We start from the raw sequence: 19,713 nt of genomic DNA on the forward strand, positions 1-19,713 counted from the left end.
TCAGAAAGCCTAAAAAAAAAAATCAAACAGCTCCTACATCACAACATGTTGTTCAGAAGGGCTTCAATAAAAATCCTCGCTCATCCAAAAACAAACTCCAGAATATTCAGTTATCAGACACGACTGGAACTTCAAACAGCACTGGCTTCTATGGTTAGATAACACTAAATAAGGAGCTTTTTAACAACAAACGCACCAGATGGGTTTGGAACAAACAGGGATAAAAATGTCCACATTTAAAAATACTGCTGGATCTTTAATGTTGTGGGCCTATTTTCCTGCTGAAAGTCCTGGACATCTTGTTTAGATACATCCCTGTTGAAAAAACAGCATATGCTGGTTAGGTAGGTTTTGATGCTGGTGTTTAGCAGGTTTAAGCTGGTCCTTAGCAGGTTTATGTTGGTCCTAAGATGGTTTATGCGGGTCCGAAGGCAGTTAGAAATCTTATAATCGGGCATGGTTGGATCTTCCATCAGGACAATGATCCAAAACAAACATTAAAATTAACACAAAAATGTCACTGAGCACTAAATGAAGCTTCTGCCATGGCCATCACTGTTACCTGAACTGAACCCTTTTAGAAAATGAGTGAGATAAACTGAAGAGAAGAAGCATCAACATGGAGCTGGGAATCTGAAGGATCTGGAGAGATTCTGTATGAAGGAATGGTCTTTGACCACTTGTCAGGCGTTCTCCAAATTCATCAGGCATTATAGGAGAAAAAGACCAGCATAAACCAACTTAGGACCAGCATAATCCTGCTAAAACCAGTATCCCAGCATCAAAACCTACCTAACCAGCATATGCTGTTTTTTTTTCAACAGGGATGGCATCATGGATTCTATCAAATACCAACACCAAAAAGTCTAAACCTGACTGCCTTCATTAGAAATTTTGTAATCGGCTATGGTTGGATATTTCATTCATTCCCACTACTTTCTATTGTTTAATATTTTTAAATGAAAGATCAAAAGGATAAACAATGCAGATTTATTTTCATAGCCGCCTTTGCTTATATTTACCAAGGGTGCCAATATTAGTGGAGGGCACTGTAGCATGTTCTCTTAAATAGCACTTATAAATAAATGTACAGTTGGTGAAATTTTTTTATTGACATAATTCTATGCCTGTCATCCCTTCCGGAGGCAGTATGAAGTAAATTGCTGTGCTCTTGAGATTAACTACACAGCCAAGAAGCAGCTAAATCATAGCCGGAGGAAACTGATTTACATTTAGGCCTAAACAAACAAACTGTGAAAGCTGGTGGTTTGTAAAGGAGCAGCAGAATAATATAAATGTATAATATGAATATAGTGAACTAATAATAGCTTGTTTCCAACCTAATTACCATTTAAACTTAACTCCCTTTAGATTACAATACAACAGTCACACATATTACTAAAAAGTCACTTTTAGGTCTTTCCCAAATAAAACATAAAATAACAAATAAAAATAAATAGAAAAACCTTCTATGAAAATAAAATCATTAGGCTAGGTTAAATTGCTACACATTAGGTTAACTTGATTACATGTTTCTTGATAAATCACTTCAATTTTTTAACAAAAACGTGAATTATGTATTCTTAGATATGTTTTCCACAATATTTACTGTAATATCACTGATATGCAGCTTTTAAAACATCACAGCATAACAAAAATAAACACACCTCATGTCTAGGCCATTGAGGAACAATATACGGTCTCCAGGTTTAAGGCCACACCCCTCGGCTGGACTACCTGTAATTGGAAAACATGGGTTTGGGACTGAGAATAAAACATCAGACACTTCCAGTTAATAATACACCTAAACCCACAGACAATCATTCAGTGAATCTCATTGATGTGTAATACTGCCGTCCTTTGTGATTGGTTGTAATTAAAACACTACAAGATACCCTGTCGTAGGTCTGAAAGGGAATGTAATCAGTTTTTTCATCACGATGCTAGACTCCTACTTGTTTTTATAAGCAGCCCCACACGGGCGGCTGAGTCAGTGTTAACTAGCCTCAGCACAGGCCTGCAGTGGGCGAATATCGTCATGCAGACACTCACACACTTACCGCCCTCTCACCACTCAGAGCGTACGATTGTGCAGACTCCAATACCAATGTACCCAAAGCTTGCTCATTAGTACAACAGCCCACTCCTTCCTTTTTCACAATGCACCAAAAACACTTCATTCCCCTTGAAAACAAACCACTGACCCCAGCTGTGCTTTCCATGTGCCTTTTTATTACAGCCGCCTCTGTAGCCTACAGCGATATAGCCCTCAACGTGGCACACATTCTGAGTAACAAAACACAGCCGTGTCCTGGAAGATGGTGATTTATATAAAGAAAAACATATTTACTTGATCAATGGCTGTTGGCAGAAATATGACAGCAATAATTAATTTCTAGCACTAGATCTGTATGCTAGGTGGCAGGATGTATAATTCTCAGATCTGAATCCTTCAGAAAAGCCTGACTCACCTGAGAGTCAGTGGGTAGGCGTCACAATCATTCATACACACCTTGCATTACTGAGTCGATCCACACAGGAGCATGACCTCTCAGAGTAAACCCAAAACTCTTCTTACCCCTGTACACGCGGATGGTTCTGTGGAGGAAGCAAGAGAAGCATTACTTTATATGTTAAATACTTACATAATATTCAATACTTATATTCATCATGAGATTTTTTATTTTTTAAAGAATTTGGCCACATTGTTAAGGTGTATTGTGTTGTTGCTAAGGTGTTCTGAGTGATTTTTCACATGTTGCTAAGGTGCTCTAGGTTGTTACTAGGACTTTGCTGGGGTGTTCTGGGTGGTTACGTATTTGTCCAGGTCAAAAAAAATTGCTTGTGGTTGCTATGGTGTTCTGGGTGGTTACTAGGGCATTGCTAGGGTGTTTTAAGGGGTCGCTAGGGCTTTGCTGGGATGTTCTACGTGATTACTTACTGGCCCATGTCAAAAAAATTGTCATGGTGTTGTTTGCATTGCTAGGATGTTCTAAGTGGTTGCTAGGGCTTTGCTGGGGTGTTCTGGGTGGTTACTTATTAGCCCAGGTCAAAACAGTTGTCATGGTGTTATTTGCGGATGCTGGGGTGTTCTGGGTGGTTTGCTAGGGCATTGCTAGATTGTTCTAGGTGGTTAATAGGGGTTTGCTGGGGTGTTCTGGGTGTTGTTAGGTTATTGCTAGAGTATTCTAAATGGTTGGTAGGGTGGTGTATTGTGGGTGGTTTCTTTCTGGCCCAGATCAAAACAGTTGTCATGGTGTTGCTTGCAGTTGCTATAGTGTTCTAATTGGTTGCTAGGGCTTTGCTAGGGTGTTCTGGGTGGTTACTTACTGGCCCAGGTCAAAAAAGTTGTGATGGTGTTGTTTGTGGTTGCTAGGGGGTTCTGAGTAGTTGGCCCAGATTAAAACAGGTATCATGGTGTTGTTTGCGGTTGCTAGGGTGTTCTATGTGGTTGCTAGGGCTTTGCTGGGGAGTTCTGGGTGGTTACTTATTGGCCCATGTGAAAACAGTTGTCATGGTGTTATTTGCGGTTGCTGGGGTGTTCTGGATGGTTTGCTGGGGCATTGCTAGATTGTTCTAGGTGGTTAATAGGGCTTTGCTGGGGTGTTCTAGGTGTTTTTGCTGGCCCAGGTCAAAAAAAGCTGTCATAGTGTTATTTGTGGTTGCTAGGGAGTTCTGGATGTTGTTAGGGTATTACTAGAGTGTTCTAAGTGGTTGGAAGGGTTTTGCTAGTGTATTGTGGGTGGTTACTTTCTGGCCCAGGTCAAAACAGTTGTCATGGTGTTGCTTGCAGTTGCTATAGTGTTCTAAGTTGTTGCTAGGGCTTTGCTGGGGTGTTCTGGGTGGTTACTTACTGGCCTAGGTTAAAAAAAAAGTTGTGATGTTGGTTCTGAGTAGTTGGCTCAGATCAAAACAGGTATCATGGTATTTTTGTGGTTGAAGGTGTTCTGGGTGGTTGTTAGGGCATTGCTGTTTTTTGGGGGGGGTTGCTTACTGGCCCAGATCAAAACAGTTATCATGGTGTTGTTTGTAGTTGCTGGGGTGTTCTTGGGGGTTGCAAGGTAATTTCTAGGGTGTTCCAAACGGTTGCTAGGACTTTGCTGGGGTGTTCTGGGTAGTTACTTACTGGCCCAGATCAAAACAGTTGTCATGGTTCTTCTTGCAGTTGCTAGGGTGTTCTGGGTGGTTGTTAGGGCATTCCTAGAGTGTTCTATTGTAGGCAGTTGCTAGGGCTTTGCTGGGGTATTCTAGGTGGTTACTTACTGGTCCAAATCTAAACAGCTGTCATGTTGTTGCTTGCAGTTGATATGGAGAGTGCATTGCTTGAAAGTTCTGGGTAGTTACTTACTTGTCCAGATCAAAACAGTTGTCATAGTGCTTCTAGGGTGTTCTGGGTGGTTGTTAGAGCATTGCTAGAGTGTTTTACTGTAGGCAGTTGTTAGGGCTTTCTGGGGTGTTCTGGGTAGTTACGTACTGGCCCAGGTCAAAACAGTTGTTATGGTTTTGCTTGTGATTCTATGGTGTTCTGGACAGTTGCAAGGGCTGTTTACTGGTTCAAGTAAAAACCAAACTGTTTTGCTTCGTGATTGCTAAGGTGTTCTAGGTGGTTGCTAGGTTACTGTTTACTGATTCAAGTCAAAGGAGCAGCAAGAAGTTTTTCGGAGTGGTTGCTAGGGGGTTTACAGGGGTGTTTTGTGTGATTATTGGCTGTGTGATTAAAAAGCAGTTGCCAAGTTGTTGTTTTGTCATTGTCATTAAGGTCCATCTTAAACCAGTTCATGACCAACTAAGGACCAGATTAAACCAGCTTAACCCAGCTCAAACCAGCAGCCATGCTTCAAAACACCTCACCAGCATATGCTGTTTTTTTCAACAGGGTTGTGGTTAGCGGATTGTTCTGGGTGGTTGTTAGGAAATTGCTAGAATGTTCTAGGTGGTTGTTAGGGCTTTGCTGGGGTGTTCTGGGTGGTTAAGTATTGGCCCAGGTCAAAACAGTTATCATGGTGTTGCTTGCAGTTGTTAGGGTATTCTGGATGGTCTGCTAGGGCTGGCTCAAGCTCAAGACAGTGCTGCTTAATGTTTACCAAGGTGTTCTAGGTTGTTCCTGGGCAATTGCTGAAATATGCTAGCTGGTTACTACATTACTGTTTACTGGTGTGATTATTGGCTTAAGTTAAAAAAGCAGTTGCCAAGTTGTTGTTATGTCGTTACTAAGGTGTTCTGAGTCCTTACTGAATACTAAGATATTCAGGTCCTTTGATATAGCCAAAGCATCCAAATACTGCTTTATATCAACTTATGATATCTATGAAAATGTCCTAAACAAAATGCACAAGTATACTGTAGCACCACTTAAAGAGCTATTTAAGAGGATTTAAGATTTCCCTGCTTCTTAGAGAAAACCTATGACATATCATTAGAGTATAGCTAGCCTTAGTGGTTGCTGTGGCAACACCTCAAGGTGACACTGGAACCGTTGAGTAAACAGAGATAGCAGTAGAAACATTTGCTTCTTGTCGCAGTGCCATTTTATATAAGGTGGGCCGCCGGAACCAAACACTGATGGTGGATTTGAAAGGAGATGACAGATAAACAAAGACATGTTTAAAAAAAAAAATTGAAAACTCCGAATGGAGATTACATAAGAACTGAGCCAAGGAAAGCATTATTTATTAAAGAGCAGCAGCTTATCAGATGAGGAATACAGGGTCTACAGGGTATCAGCACATTACAGCCACTCTTACTGTGGTATTTAATAACCTAAACACTCTGGATGACTTCCCCAGTAATATCTTAGACTTTCAATTCACAAATTAAAAAATATTGATAGATAATGACATCTTATAGAAAGCATTGAGCAAATTTGACAACCAAACGACAAGAGGATCTGCTTCTGTTCTGGCTCAAATTTAGATAAGCAGCTTCACGGATTGGAATTTGATATGATGGCAATCTTCCCTTTAGGTTAAGTCACGATTTTAATGATTAAAACAGTGTGATAAGCTGATTATATCTCCCAATATGAAAAGGTACTTGTGATGTGGACAGTATGTGCATGTGCGTGTGTACGTAGGGAAAGCATGAGGCACAGAAACAAACACAACTCAATAGTGCTTCTCTCGCCCACCCACACACAAAATCTCCCACATATCACACAGTGTTCTAAGCATTTAGGGAGGCTTCCTGCAGTGTTTTGGGATAAACATGTCTTTTCAAACCAGCATTGCAAATAAAAAAGCACATTTTATCTTAAATTAAATAATTGGACATGGAAAAGCAACACCTATTGTATAAAATAGACGTATGATACATACCTCTGGTTGGCTCCAGTGACATAGTGGCTGGGAATCATGGTGGTGCTCTTCCTAAGGCCACGCTCAGGTGGGGCCGGGTCATCGCCTGTATCTCTGGGCACAGAACTGGCCCGCTTCGAGCCTTGAGGACGCTCATGGTGGTCTTGACTTCGGCTTCGCCTGAGCCTGTTTTGGGGCTCGCCTAGGCTCTTGCTACGGCACATGCGGTTGATGAGACTCTGAGAAACGGCTTCGTCAAAGCGCTGCCGATGCTTCTTGGGAATGAAGATCCTGGCAAACATGGTCACAGGAAGGCAACAGAGAAAAAAAATTAAATCAGCTACAATGAACCATGATCATAAAGACTTTTAAAGGTGTTCAGTTCAGCCAGTCAGTAGGTTTCCAAAAGTGACAGAGCTTCAGATTCAAGTCCACCGCATTCAATCAGGATCACTGTGAGATTCAAAATCCATGAAAATATTCACTAGTTATGGAGGGAGAACAGGAAAGGATGACAAAGCAAGCCAAGTAAAAGGCAATCCCGATCTTTCATGGAAGCTGTGAGGAACTCCAACATGTAGCAGCCTCTCTGAGTGCTGTCTTCATCTGAAACTCCCACTACAGAAGCTCTGGTACACATACCAGATTCCAGCAATAGCAAAGGTGTGGGAGTACATCACACTACCGCCTCTCTCTCTCTCTTTCTCTCGCTCTCTCTTTCCTCATTCTCTTTTTGCTGCTCCTCATGTTCCATGCTCTCTGGGAAGAGCATCATATCTCAGATGCAACAGAGCAAATTCAAAACTAGTAGCATGACATTTTAAATATAATTGGAAGGATTCGGCACATACTGAATTTAGTAAAACATCTGAAGCAGAGAAAAATGGCTAGACAAAATGATTCAAGAAAAACATTTGGCAGACAGGAGGCAAATACAGTTTTAACTCAGATAGCTTCACCTTTATAAGATTCTGAATAGAAATAAGGTCATGTTTGTCACATTTATGCAACGTTGGCGGATACAGAAAAGCCTGTTATGCCGCCCACCAGGGAAGCAGAAAAGGACCCCAATTGAAAAACCTCAGCAAATGTAACCTTAGTAACCTTGACAAGTGTAACGTCAACGCAATTCTGTCTGCTTTGTTCTGTGCAGGTGATGCACTGACATTAACATTTAAAATAATTTCATGTGTTTATCAAAAAAGCACATTTTCTGAGTCATGGCATAATTTCTCCTGATATTTGTAGGTCTGTATTCATGTAATCAGGCTAATGGATTATGAACACAAACTAAATGTGAGTAAATTTTTTTCTATAGATCAGATATTATTTTAATACTAAACATATCAGAGTTGAGGTCAAAAGTTTACACCCCCCTTTCAGAATCATTAAAAATGGTAATTATTTTACCAAAATAAGAGGGATTATACAAAATGCATGTTATTGTTTATTTAGTACTGACCTGAATAAGATATTTCTCATGAAATATGTTACATATTATCCACAAGAGAAAAAATAGTTAAAATTATTAATAATGTCCAGCTCAAAGGTAATACTGTGTTGTTACCTGAATGATCCACAGCTGTGTTTTTTTGTTTAGTGATAGTTGTTCATGAGTCCTTTGTTTTCCTGAACAGCTATCACTAAACAAAAAAAAAAAAACACAGCTGTGAATCATTCAGGTAACAACACAGTATTAAGAATCAAGTGTATGAAAACTTTTGAACATGGTCATTTGTTTAAATTCAACTATTATTTTCTCTTGTGAATTATATGTAAACATCTTTCATGTGAAATATCTTATTCAGGTCAGTACTACATAAACAATAACATGCATTTTGTATAATTATTTTGGTAAAATAATTAACATTTTTAATGATTCTTAAAGGGGGGTGTAAACTTTTGACATCAACTGTACATATCGGAACGACATGAGGCTGAGTAAATGATGACAGAATTTTTTTTATTACATACATATTTGTTTTCTTGATTTTCATGATTTCATAGCTTTTATAAACACAGTCTCATTCTAACGGACACAAGCATATCTTTACATAGACACTATGTAATCGTAACCTGGAAATATGATTTTGAATTATACAGTTTTACAACATTGTTTTTCTCTTCCCATTGCCTGGATGACAGTATTGACAAAAACACACCATTAGACAATTCTAGAGTGCAGAGTTGCCTCAGGTTCGCATTATTATGGAGGCACAGTGAGAGACACAGTGACTTAATTGAGTGGCCAAACGATGCATTAACGGCTGCAGTTCCAGACAGCAGACAAGAATAATATAAAGTATAAAGCGCCCTAAGAGGCCACTAGAGTACAAACCTTAGCTTACCTAGAGTACTAAAGCACTACTGCGAGTATTATAAATGGCAGCATACACCGCAGCACATTACCATTTATTGTGCTTTCCAGAAAAAGTGAATGGAACTAATGTTGCTAGACTATATTTGCATTTTAATGTGAAATTCATTTGAGGAGGTCAGACGGTACCATGCTTTGCTTGTTTGTTTTTGAGAGAGAAAAAAAAGACTTGAATGGGAAATTTTGAGTAAATGGTAATGAGTTGCTCTGACTTTGACTGCACCATTGCAAAACACAAGTTATTATTACATCTTTTTCAGTTCACCATAATAATTAATTCAAAATTATTTATATAGCTCTTTATTCGTGGACAGAATAAAACAGAAAAATATGAATCACTAAACTAGTGAAGCTAAACCAGGTAATAAATAATCCATAACAAATGTAATTCAAAAGAACTTGTTTAATTGATTTCTGAAGAATCATGTGAAAACTAGATTAATGGGTGCTGAAAATTCAGATTTGCCATCACGTTCATAAATTACATTTTAAAATAGTTTAGAAGAGCTATTTTAAATTGTAATAATTTTTAACAATAAAGCTGGTTTTACTTGATAAATAAATACAGCCTTAGTGAGCATAAGACTCTTACAGTGAGGAAAAAAATATTTGATCCCCTGCTGATTTTGTATGTTTGCCCACTGACAAAGAAATTTTGTCCCAGTCCTCTTGGCAGATTCTCTCCAAGTCATTAAGGTTTCAATGCTGATGTTTGGCAACTCGAACCTTCAGCTCCCTCCACAGATTTTCTATGAGATTAAGGTCTGGAAACTGGCTAGGCCGCTCCAGGACCTTAATGTGCTTCTTCTTGAGCCACTCCTTTGTTGCCTTGGCCATGTGTTTTGGGTCCACGGCCCATTTTCAATGCCCTGGCCCTGACGGTACATGGCCCCGACCATCGTCCCTTTGATGTGGTGCAGTTGTCCCGTCACCTTAGCAGAAAAACACCGCCAAAGCATAATGCTTCCACCTCCATGTTTGGCGGTGGGGATGGTGTTCTTGGGGTCATAAGCAGCGTTCCTCCTCCTCCAAACACGGCGAGTTGAGTTGATGCCAAAAAGCTCGATTTTAGTCTCACCTGGCCACAACACTTTCACCCAGTTCACCTCTGAATCATTCAGATGTTCACTGGCATACTTCAGATGGGCCTGTACATGTGCTTTCTTGAGCAGAGGGACCTTGCGGGTGCTGCAGGATTTTAGTCTTTTATGGCGTAGTGTGTTGCCAATTGTTTTCCTGGTTTTTCCAATGGTCCCAGCTGCCTCGAGATCATTGACAAGATCATCCCGTGTAGTTCTGGGCTGTTTCCTCACCATTCTCATGATCACTGAAACTCCACAAGGTGAGATCTTGCATGGAGCCCCAGACAGAGGGATATTGTCAGTTATTTTGTTTCTTCCATTTGCAAATAATCGCACCAACTGTTGTCACCTTCTCACCAAACTGCTTAGCGATGGTCTTGTAGTCCATTCCAGCCTTGTGTAGGTCTTGTACAATCTTGTCCCTGACATCCTTGGACAGCTCTTTGGTCTTGGCTCTTTGGACATGTGTCTTTAAGAGAGTCCTCCTAATCTCAGCTCGTGGCCTGTATAAAAGACACCTGGGACCCAGAAATCTTGCTGATTTACATTAGTGCATTTTCATTTTAAAACAGCATTTTAAAATTATAACAATAACAATCTGCACACAAACCTTTACATGACAAGTTAAAACCTTAGACTTGTTAAACAATCTTATAACAGTGACAAAATGAATCAACAAATCAAATCACAATGATTTGCTGATTGAAGAGACATATTCCACAATGTATGACATTAAGGTTGAATGAAAAGTACTCACCCAAAGCAACTCATCTTTTAGTTTATCATGACTCAGAACAAGATGAAGGTGAAGTGGCTACTTAAGTGATATTATCAGAAAAAATGGCTGTCGCTTTGACCCAGAAGGACGTAATTTAACAGCCTCTGAGCCATTGACTACAACTGTCTAGAGACCGCTGCCTCTCTACATTGACCTGCAGAAGATCAGCACTGAATAATAAGCAGAAAATCCATGAGATTCACAAAGAGAGAGAGAGAGATCATGGGCTGGCATGACTAAAACATGCTTACCTAATATAGTGAGACAAGGCTGACTGATTTATATAATGAGGATTAAATGAGACTAGTGATATTATTTTACCAATTCATGGTTTAATTGGGTTAAAAAGACATCAAACTGACATCGAAAACTTGACTTGACATTGATTTGATGTAAATTGAACATCAAACATATTGGCCTACATACAAATTCAGCCAATTTTATTGTGGGATTTATTTCCTATTTTCACCCAACCACCACTGGAAAGAAATTGCTGTCCAAATTGAATTTCAAATGATTTCACAGCATCTTAATCAAGTCTTGACTAATATTTGACATCAAATTGACATCAAGGTGCCTATATGAAACGCATCAGGCTTACTAGCGTACAAAGGTTTGGAGAAATTAAAAAGAAATACTGCAAAATGCTGTCTGAAATATCTTTTTTCTCTTCAAAGCATTTAGTTACTTGATAAATAAGGAATATCAACAAACTTGATAATGTTTTTAATTGAAGATAGCAAAATAGACACTAACACTTTAAACTGAACAACTACGGCTTGCCATGTGGCCTAAATAAGGGATTTCTAGAAGTGATGACGATTGTGCCCAGATACATAGTGCTACCTAAAAGAGCATATCTCATCTGTACACTGTGTGCATAATTATTAGGCACGTTGATATTGTGGTCATATTTTTTTTCCAAGCACATTTGACCAATTCCAAACCACATCAATCTTAATAACTACTAGTCCGGTGGTCATGCCTTAACTTTGCAAATTCCAGTATTGCATTAGTATTGCATCCTTCTCATGGGCATTTAATAGTTTTTGACTTTTCAGTCTGAGGTAAATCTCTTTTTTGGCTCATTTTATCTGTAAAAGAAAATGTGCCTAATAATTCTGCACACCTGAATATAAGGAGTTTTTTACTTCCAGCCTTCATGGACAATTATATATCACTTATAAATAATTAAATACAAAATGAATAGTAGTTATTAAGATTGATGTGGTTTGGAATTGGTCAAATGTGCTTGGAAAAAAAAATATGACCACAATATCAACGTGCTTAATAATTATGCACACAGTGTATTGGGAACTGACTAATGCTCCAGTGGGCCAATGCAAACTTGAACATAAAACATATTGGACTAAATATACATTACACCAATTTCATTTTGGGATTTATTTACTATTTTGACCCAACTATCACTGGAAGAAACTGCCATCATGAATTTAAAATGATGTTACAGCATCTTGATCAAGTCTTGACAAATATTTGATGTCAAACTGATATCAAGGTGCCCATATGAAAAACATTAAAGACACTAAAACTGACACTGAAATTTAGCTTTTCATCATAGGAATAAGTTTGATTTTAAAATACATTCAAAAATAAAACAGCTATGTTTTCCTCTGTATGTATGATCAAATAAATGCTACCTTGGTGAGAATAAGACTTTAAAAACCATTATAAATCTTACCGAACCTAAACCTATGGACGATAGCGTCATTTTAAATTGTTGTCTGAAATATTGTTCTCTCTTCAAAGCATTCAGTTACTTGATGAAAAATGAATACCAACTAACTTGTGATCATTTTGCTAATTGAAGATAGCAAAATAGACCCTCACACCTTAAACTGAACAACTACGGCTTGCCATGTGGCCTAAATAAGGGATTTCTAGAAGTGATGACGATTGTGCCCAGATATGTCTTTAGTGCCAACTAAAAGAGCATATCTCAATTGAATTGAGAACTGGCTAATGTCCCAGTAGGCCAATGCAAACTGAATCCACCCAGACAGGCTTAACATCTGTCCTAGATAATATTCAAATGTACTAGATCAAAAAAGATTGACTAATAGATATTAAGTACCCACAGTTCAATACCCATGGTTAATGTCCTTTCACAAGTTCCATGTGTCATATTCTTATATTCTAGCTCAGCTATAGCATATTTAGCAGTACACAATACATCCCAAGGAACTCAAGATCCCCAAGCTGCTGAACACATAGTGGCATCCCCATTCACCACCCTTCAGCAGATATCTCTAAAGAGGATTATACAATGACAAAGGTTATTATCTCATAATACAAAGGAACAACACCTACTGTGGGGAGGGAATAGCTTGTCTCCATTAAGCAAACACAATATTGAACACTATATATAACCTTAATGGTGTTCTTGACTTTCTGTAATAAATTAAGGAAAGCTGCTTTGCTAAATAAAACCTAATGTAACATGAAGTATATTTCTCTTGCACGTCAAACACCTTCACCAGACAAAATCTATTATATTAACAGTGTTGGGAAGGTAACTATTTAAAATTGAATAAGTACTGTTACTATTTATTTAAGTTACTTTACTAAAGTAATGTAACTGATTGCATTTGATTACTTTTTGATTACTTTTCTAAATTTCTAACAATTGTTTTTAACTGTTAATCGTTTTGAAACAATTAAAGCAGGCAGGGTTAACCTTACAGTAGTACTTAACACTAATTATTGTCAGACTTTCAAAATCCTTCATCTCTTGAATTAAAATTACAATAATTTCAATTTAAAGCACAACCACCACAAAAATAGACTTTAGCACCTCTTTTTTACTTTGAGATCTTTTGAGGTTAATTGCAGATTTAAAATCATAACAAGATTTAGTTTAATAGCCTGATACTGTTTTTGAAATCAAATCCTTGCAGAACTATGACAAGAAACACTGGCATCTGGCAATGCCTTGGAAAAAATAGTTAATCTTAAAAAATAAAGCATTACACTAACAGTCAAAAGTTTTTGAACAGTATGATTTTTATGTTTTTTAAAGAAGTCTGCTCACCAAGCCTGCATTTATTTGATCCAAAGTACAGAAAAAACAGTACAATTCTGAAATATTTGTACTATTTAAAACAGTTTTCTATTTGAATATATTTTAAAATGTAATTTAAAAGTAGAATTTTTAGCATCATTACTCCAGTCTTCAATGTCATATGGTCCTTCAGAAATCATTCTAATATGCTTTTGGGAAATTATAGAAATTAACACTTTTATTAAGCAAGGGTGCTTTAAATGGACCAAAAGTGATGATAAAGACATTTATAATGTTACAAAAGATGTCTGTTTCAAATGCTGTTCTTCTGAACTTTCTAATTATCAAAGAAACCTGAAAAACTTTTTCAACATAATAATAAAAAATGTTTTTTGAGCAGCAAATCAGAATATTACAATATCTGAAGGATCATGTTACCAGAGAAATTATGCTAAAAATTCAGCTTCACAGGAATAAATTGCATTTTAAAATATATTCAAATAAAAAACTGTTATTTTAAATAGTAAAAATATTTCAAAATTTTACTGTTTTTGCTGAAAGAAGAAACTTCTTTAAAAAACATAAACAATCTTACTGTTCAAAAACTTTTGACTGGTAGTGTACATAAACCCAAACAGGAAATAAAATTCAATAAGAATGCAGTTATTAAATAAGCATGTGTCCTATTCTGACTCTCCTGAAACATTGTTGTCTCATATTTTAAAGCAGTCAGTGCAATTTGGGTTTGAAATTAATCAAATCTGTTTATGGTTATATGTATAAAATATTCAGATATAACCTGCTCTGTAATCGTTAACATTTTCATAAGTAACTGTAATTTAATTACAGATTACAGTTACATTTATTTTGTAATTAAATTACATTATTCCATTACATGTAACAAGTTACTCCCCAACACTGTATACTAATATTTTTGAATAACTGCAATAGCATACAATACAGTTCAAAGGTTTGTGTTTTGGGCCTTTTTTTAAAAGATGTTATATAGTCCACAAGAGAAAATAATAGTTGAATTTAAAAAAAATGACCCCATTCAAAAGTTTACATCCCTTTGATTCTTAATACTGTGTTGTTACCAGAATGACCCACAGCTGTGTTTTTGTTTAGTGATAGATGTTCATAAGTACCTTGTTTGTACTTAACAGTTAAATTGTCCGCTGTTCTTCCTTCAGGTCCAAAAATTCTTTGGTTTTCCAGCATTTTTTTTTGTAGTTGAACCCTTTCCAACAATGACTGTATGATTTTGAGATCTTTTCACACTGAGGACAACTGAGGGACTCATATGCAACTATTACAGAAGGTTCAAACACTCACTGATGCCCCAGAAGAAAAAACATACAATAAGAGCCAGGGGTTGAAAACTTTTTAATTTAAAGATCTGGGTAAATTTAACTTATTTTGTCTTCTGGAAAACATCTTCTGTAGCCTCTGAAGGGCAGTACTAAATGAAACAAATGTGATATTTAGGCAAAACTTTCACCCCACGGCTCTTAAAACCTGATTTCCCTTCTGGGGCATAAATGAGCATTTGAACCTTCTGTAATAGTTGCATATGAATGAATCCCTCAGTTGTCCTCAGTGTGAAAAGATGGATCTCAAAATCATACAGTCATTGTTGGAAAGGGTTAAAATACACAAAAATGCTGAAAAGCCAAAAAATGTGTGGAACCTGAAGGATTTTTTTTTTTTTTTTTGAAGAACAGCAGGCAGTTTAACTGTTCTGGACAAACAAGGGAGTCACAAACAACTATCACTAAACAAAAACACACAGCTGTGGATCATTCAGGTAAGAAAACAGTATTAAGAATAAAGGAGAAACTTTTGAACAGGGTGATTTTTATAAATTTAACTATTATTTTCTCTTGTGGACTATATGTAACATCTTTTATGTGAAATATTTTATTCAGGTCAGTACTAAATAAACAATAACATGCATTTTGTATGATTCCTCTTATTTTGGTCAAATAATTGACATTTTACAGATTCTGAAAGGGGGGTGTAAACTTTTGACCTCAACTGCATGTTATAGTCATGTGGAATCATCCAAAACTAAATCGCTTGTTAGACCATGTAAACTGTCCCATTTGCCAAACAGCTTGACAGTGCCCAAAGAGAAGCAGACAAATGGATTAACACTAGAATTCTGTCTAGTGCCGTCTTAAGTTATTGACCCAGTTGGCATTAAGGCATAGGCTGGACTGGAAAAGGAATTTCACTATTAACTGTGCCAGGATACATCAGAGGGATAGAAGATTATCAGTTTACATGGCAGTACCAGATGGAGACACATCTATCAGTGTTCTTATTAGGTCATGCCAGTTTATACTGAAAGCCACACTGGGTAATTCTATACCAAACACAGAGAAATGAAAGCATGTTTGTGTCTACTGCAAATATGTGCATCACAGTGTGACATAAATATTAAGAACAGCAAAAATGTACTAAATTCTATTCATATATTCAGCAAAGCCTACATTAAACTGATGCCCTCTGGTGGCCTTCAATCTGTTCTGCATGGCTAAATACAGTAGCTGAAACATCTGGGTCAGAGTGGCCCTGAGATGGAGGTTAAAAATTAATGAGCGCTGTACTGTAGGTGGCAGATGGAGTTGTCATGGATACCTGATGTTTGAGATGAGCTGTTGCTGCTCTTCAGTTGCCAAGATGTCAGGAAGAACGGAAGCAAGCCAGTCCACCTTCCTCTCGGCAGCAAACTGTTTGAGGACAGCAAACAGTTTCTCTTTCACCTCTGGTTCATTCCTCAAAATCTCCTCAACCTGAAACAGGCACAATTTTGATTTTGCATTTATTTCATTTACAAAATCAATTCAAAATCTGTCAGATGAACTCACCCTCCTATTAAATTCCAGAGCCTTGTGTTTGCGGTCCTGACGCATGCCATCTGTATCTTTCTGAAAGCCCTCTAGACTCCCGCTGCTGCGTTTCTGACGACTGCCCATGCACAGCACCCCAAGACGCAGCGTGCGGCCCTGTGAGGCCTTTATTAAAGCGGCTGCCATCTCATGGTGCTTTACTGGGATCCCATTCACTTCCATGACATAATCTCCAGCTCTGAGACCACTACGTCCTGCTGGAGAGCAGGGGGAGCAATCCTCTACCAGAAGGGGGCAGTCTCCCACGATAGTGAAACCGAAGCGACCATCAGGGCCTGGAGTGATATCCATCTGCAGACAAGCCATAAAATGCAACAGATTGTAAGTATTGTTATAGAGAGAACTGAATTAATAGTTGCATATGTACTTGTGTTCATGTTGGTTTCTGATGGTTTTGAAAAGCTTTTACAAATATATTGAATATATCTTTCAAGGGAAGTGTTGGTACATTTTCAAAAAAGTATATTAATATAATATAATCACAAAACATGACATTTTACAACCTGAACTAACCCTGCCTTTTCAAATAAATAAATAAATAATAAATAAATACATATAAAAATACTATACATGTATATATTTTAAAGATTATGCCTTTCTACTTACATATACTGTATATATTGCTTTTTTTTCAAGATTTGTATTAATTTAATGAGGTATTTTTCTTCATTGATATCATTATATCAATAAAGAAGCCCTCAAAAAGTATTTTTTCATAGAATAGGTACACACATATAATCATACATATTTTTTTACATATAAGTAATTATTAAAGATTATGCCAGTCTACCTAGTATCGTTTTTTTTTTCAAGAATTGTATTATTTTATAATAAAATTTTTATCATATCACCTAATGCCCTCAAAAAGTATTTTTTTAAATACAATATGTGTATTTAAATCAATGTATGAATTGTTATATTATAGTTTTTACTGATATTTAGATTATTTTAATTCGCTTTTATTTTAATTGTACATTTGTAGTAATTTTGTTTTGTGATTTGGTCAGTTTTTTATTTTTTTCATTTTTATTAGTTGTTTTAATATTAATATTTAGGCTTAATTAATTTTTTTTTTTTTTTAGTTCAGTTTTTCTTTTTATTTGTGACACTGGACTACAAAACCAGTCATGAGGGTACATTTCTTAAATTGAAACTTATACATCATCTAAAAGCTGAATAAATAAGCTTTCCATTTATGTTTGGTCCGTTAGAATAGGACAATATTTGGACAAGATACAACTATTTGAAAATCTGGAATCTGAGGGTGCCAAAAAAATCGAAATATTGAGAAAATTGCCTTTAAAGTTCTTAGAAATGCATATTACTCAAAAATTAAGTTTTGATATATTTACTAAATGTAATGAAAAATTTATCATTTTGACCAATATCATGTATTTTACTACATTGGCTATTGCTACAAATATACCAATGCTACTTCAGACTGGTTTTGTGGTCCAGGGTCACATTTATTTCCAGTTCATGATCTTAGTACTTCAACTTAGACTTATTTCAGTTGGTTTCCAAAGCAGTTTTCTCATTTCTGATTAGTTTTTTATCTAATATTCAAATTTAATTTTGTTTTCATTTAGTTTAATATTAATGAACCGAAACATTTTAGATAACGATTATAACCCTGATGTTACTATGAAAAAAATAATGCAATAAGTGTCAGTGACCCACCTGCTGGATGCGTGAAACTACTCCAATACTGGGTGGGATGTTTCGTTGTGATTGGGCAAGGGCAATGACCTCTTGAGCACTAAGACTGGAAACGTTCTGCCCCTCAATCTCCAACACCTGGTCTCCAGGCTGCAGTCCAGACAAATGAGCACTGCTTCCCTCCTCCACAGTCAGGATGTAGCTGGGCCCGTTCCCACCTATCTGAAAGCCAAACTCCTCTGGCCAGCACTGGTTGGACGCTGGCATGGTGAGCACTATGAAAAAGATGTTAAATATGAAAATATGTGGTCTGAAACGGTCAACTAGGCTCCAAATGTTTGATCAGCCACTTGTAAACAAACCTTACTTACACAGAGCAAAATGATCAAGTCTCCAGAGAAAAAAAAAGGAAAATTTGCTGGGCATCAGACACTAAAATATGTCAATCGCCTAAAATATTTACACCTACATGCTAAATTTGTCAATTTCTGCTCATCCTGACAAGACAAAGTAATGCAGTCTCACATAAAGAGAGCCATACAACCTTTACTAAATACAGAGTCTCAGCTGACACGTTAGACCTCCCAGTATCATTGACCTCATTGAAAAGGAACAGAGGCTCTCAAACCATCTGATTTTAGAGTACAGATGTGCCTGAACATCAGCGACACGAGACTCACGTTTGTAGCATAGAAATTACTTACTAGTGAAACCAGAACACAAAAAACATTCACACAGCAACATTCCCAACTAAATAGCCACGGAAAGCCTACGCCTGTAGACTGACATACAGTAAGGTCATTCATCAAAACATTAAAAACACAAATACACCGAAACTGACTTCTGATAGTCATGATAATATTAATACATCATCATCATTATCATCATCCTACAAAAACTAAATTATTATAAAACACTTACAAATATCTTTGGGTGGATAGCGAGGAGTCGGCTTGTTCTGCTTTAAGGAGTATCTCCCCTTCTTATTCTGGAGGAATTTCTTCATTTTGTCGTAATTCAACAGGTATCAAAAATTCAGAGAGCAAAATACCCGGTCCACGTCTTCCACGCTGTACGAGATCCTCTTACTGCACCGCACCACGCTTCAGGGGAAACGCCTTTCGAATGCCCCCCATCGTCATGTGGCACGCAGAGCACTGCCACTTAAAAAAAGGGTGACACTGCATCGAGTGCCAGAGTGATGTTGTCGATGAGTTGACTCTGCATCTCTGGCGAGCCTTGCTAGTCCTGCCTGCAGAGCTCAAATCAAGAAACTGGGACACCTAGCACAGATCCTTAATGATTCTCTCTCCAAAAAGGGTAAAGTGAGGCCCCATTTCTCTATAAATACCTCCTTCCCATACTCTCTCTTCAAGCTGTCTCTCCAAGGGACAAAAAGTAGCCCAGTATCAGCTTGGGGATCCGTCAGGACGATGGTGGATAATTAGAACGTCTGAATGCACTGAAGAGCGCAGTCACACATCTTTGAACAGGAGCAGTGCTATTAAAGCTCTTGCTCTGGATTAGACAGATTAAACGCTGCATCTCGAGATCTCTCGTGCCACATGGCAGGACACATGCTGTCAT

The 19,713-nt window shown here is 37.3% G+C and overlaps 1 protein-coding gene across 3 annotated transcripts in view; it reads right to left on the reverse strand.

Annotated features, from left to right (window-relative positions):
* The window catches only part of grid2ipb (glutamate receptor, ionotropic, delta 2 (Grid2) interacting protein, b), a 35,702-nt gene extending 16,182 nt beyond the window's left edge, over positions 1 to 19,520 (reverse strand). For 2 of the 3 annotated variants that reach the window (XM_073828688.1, XM_073828686.1), the window contains exons 1-7: positions 19,048 to 19,519; positions 18,148 to 18,401; positions 16,426 to 16,758; positions 16,196 to 16,350; positions 6,315 to 6,584; positions 2,513 to 2,598; positions 1,668 to 1,737 (exon numbers count right to left, since the gene is read on the reverse strand). In XM_073828688.1, coding sequence (XP_073684789.1) covers positions 1,668 to 1,737; positions 2,513 to 2,598; positions 6,315 to 6,584; positions 16,196 to 16,350; positions 16,426 to 16,758; positions 18,148 to 18,401; positions 19,048 to 19,132 — 1,253 coding nt within the window. In that variant the 5' untranslated portion in view covers positions 19,133 to 19,519. Of the gene's footprint in view, positions 1 to 1,667; positions 1,738 to 2,512; positions 2,599 to 6,314; positions 6,585 to 16,195; positions 16,351 to 16,425; positions 16,759 to 18,147; positions 18,402 to 19,047 lie in introns of all 3 variants that reach the window. The other variant, XM_073828687.1, reaches the window with a different exon arrangement.
* Between the last annotated feature and the right edge of the window lie 193 nt (positions 19,521 to 19,713).

Source organism: Garra rufa, chromosome 22 (genome assembly GCF_049309525.1).
Source record: "Garra rufa chromosome 22, GarRuf1.0, whole genome shotgun sequence".
NCBI classification, from domain to species: Eukaryota; Metazoa; Chordata; class Actinopteri; order Cypriniformes; family Cyprinidae; genus Garra; species Garra rufa.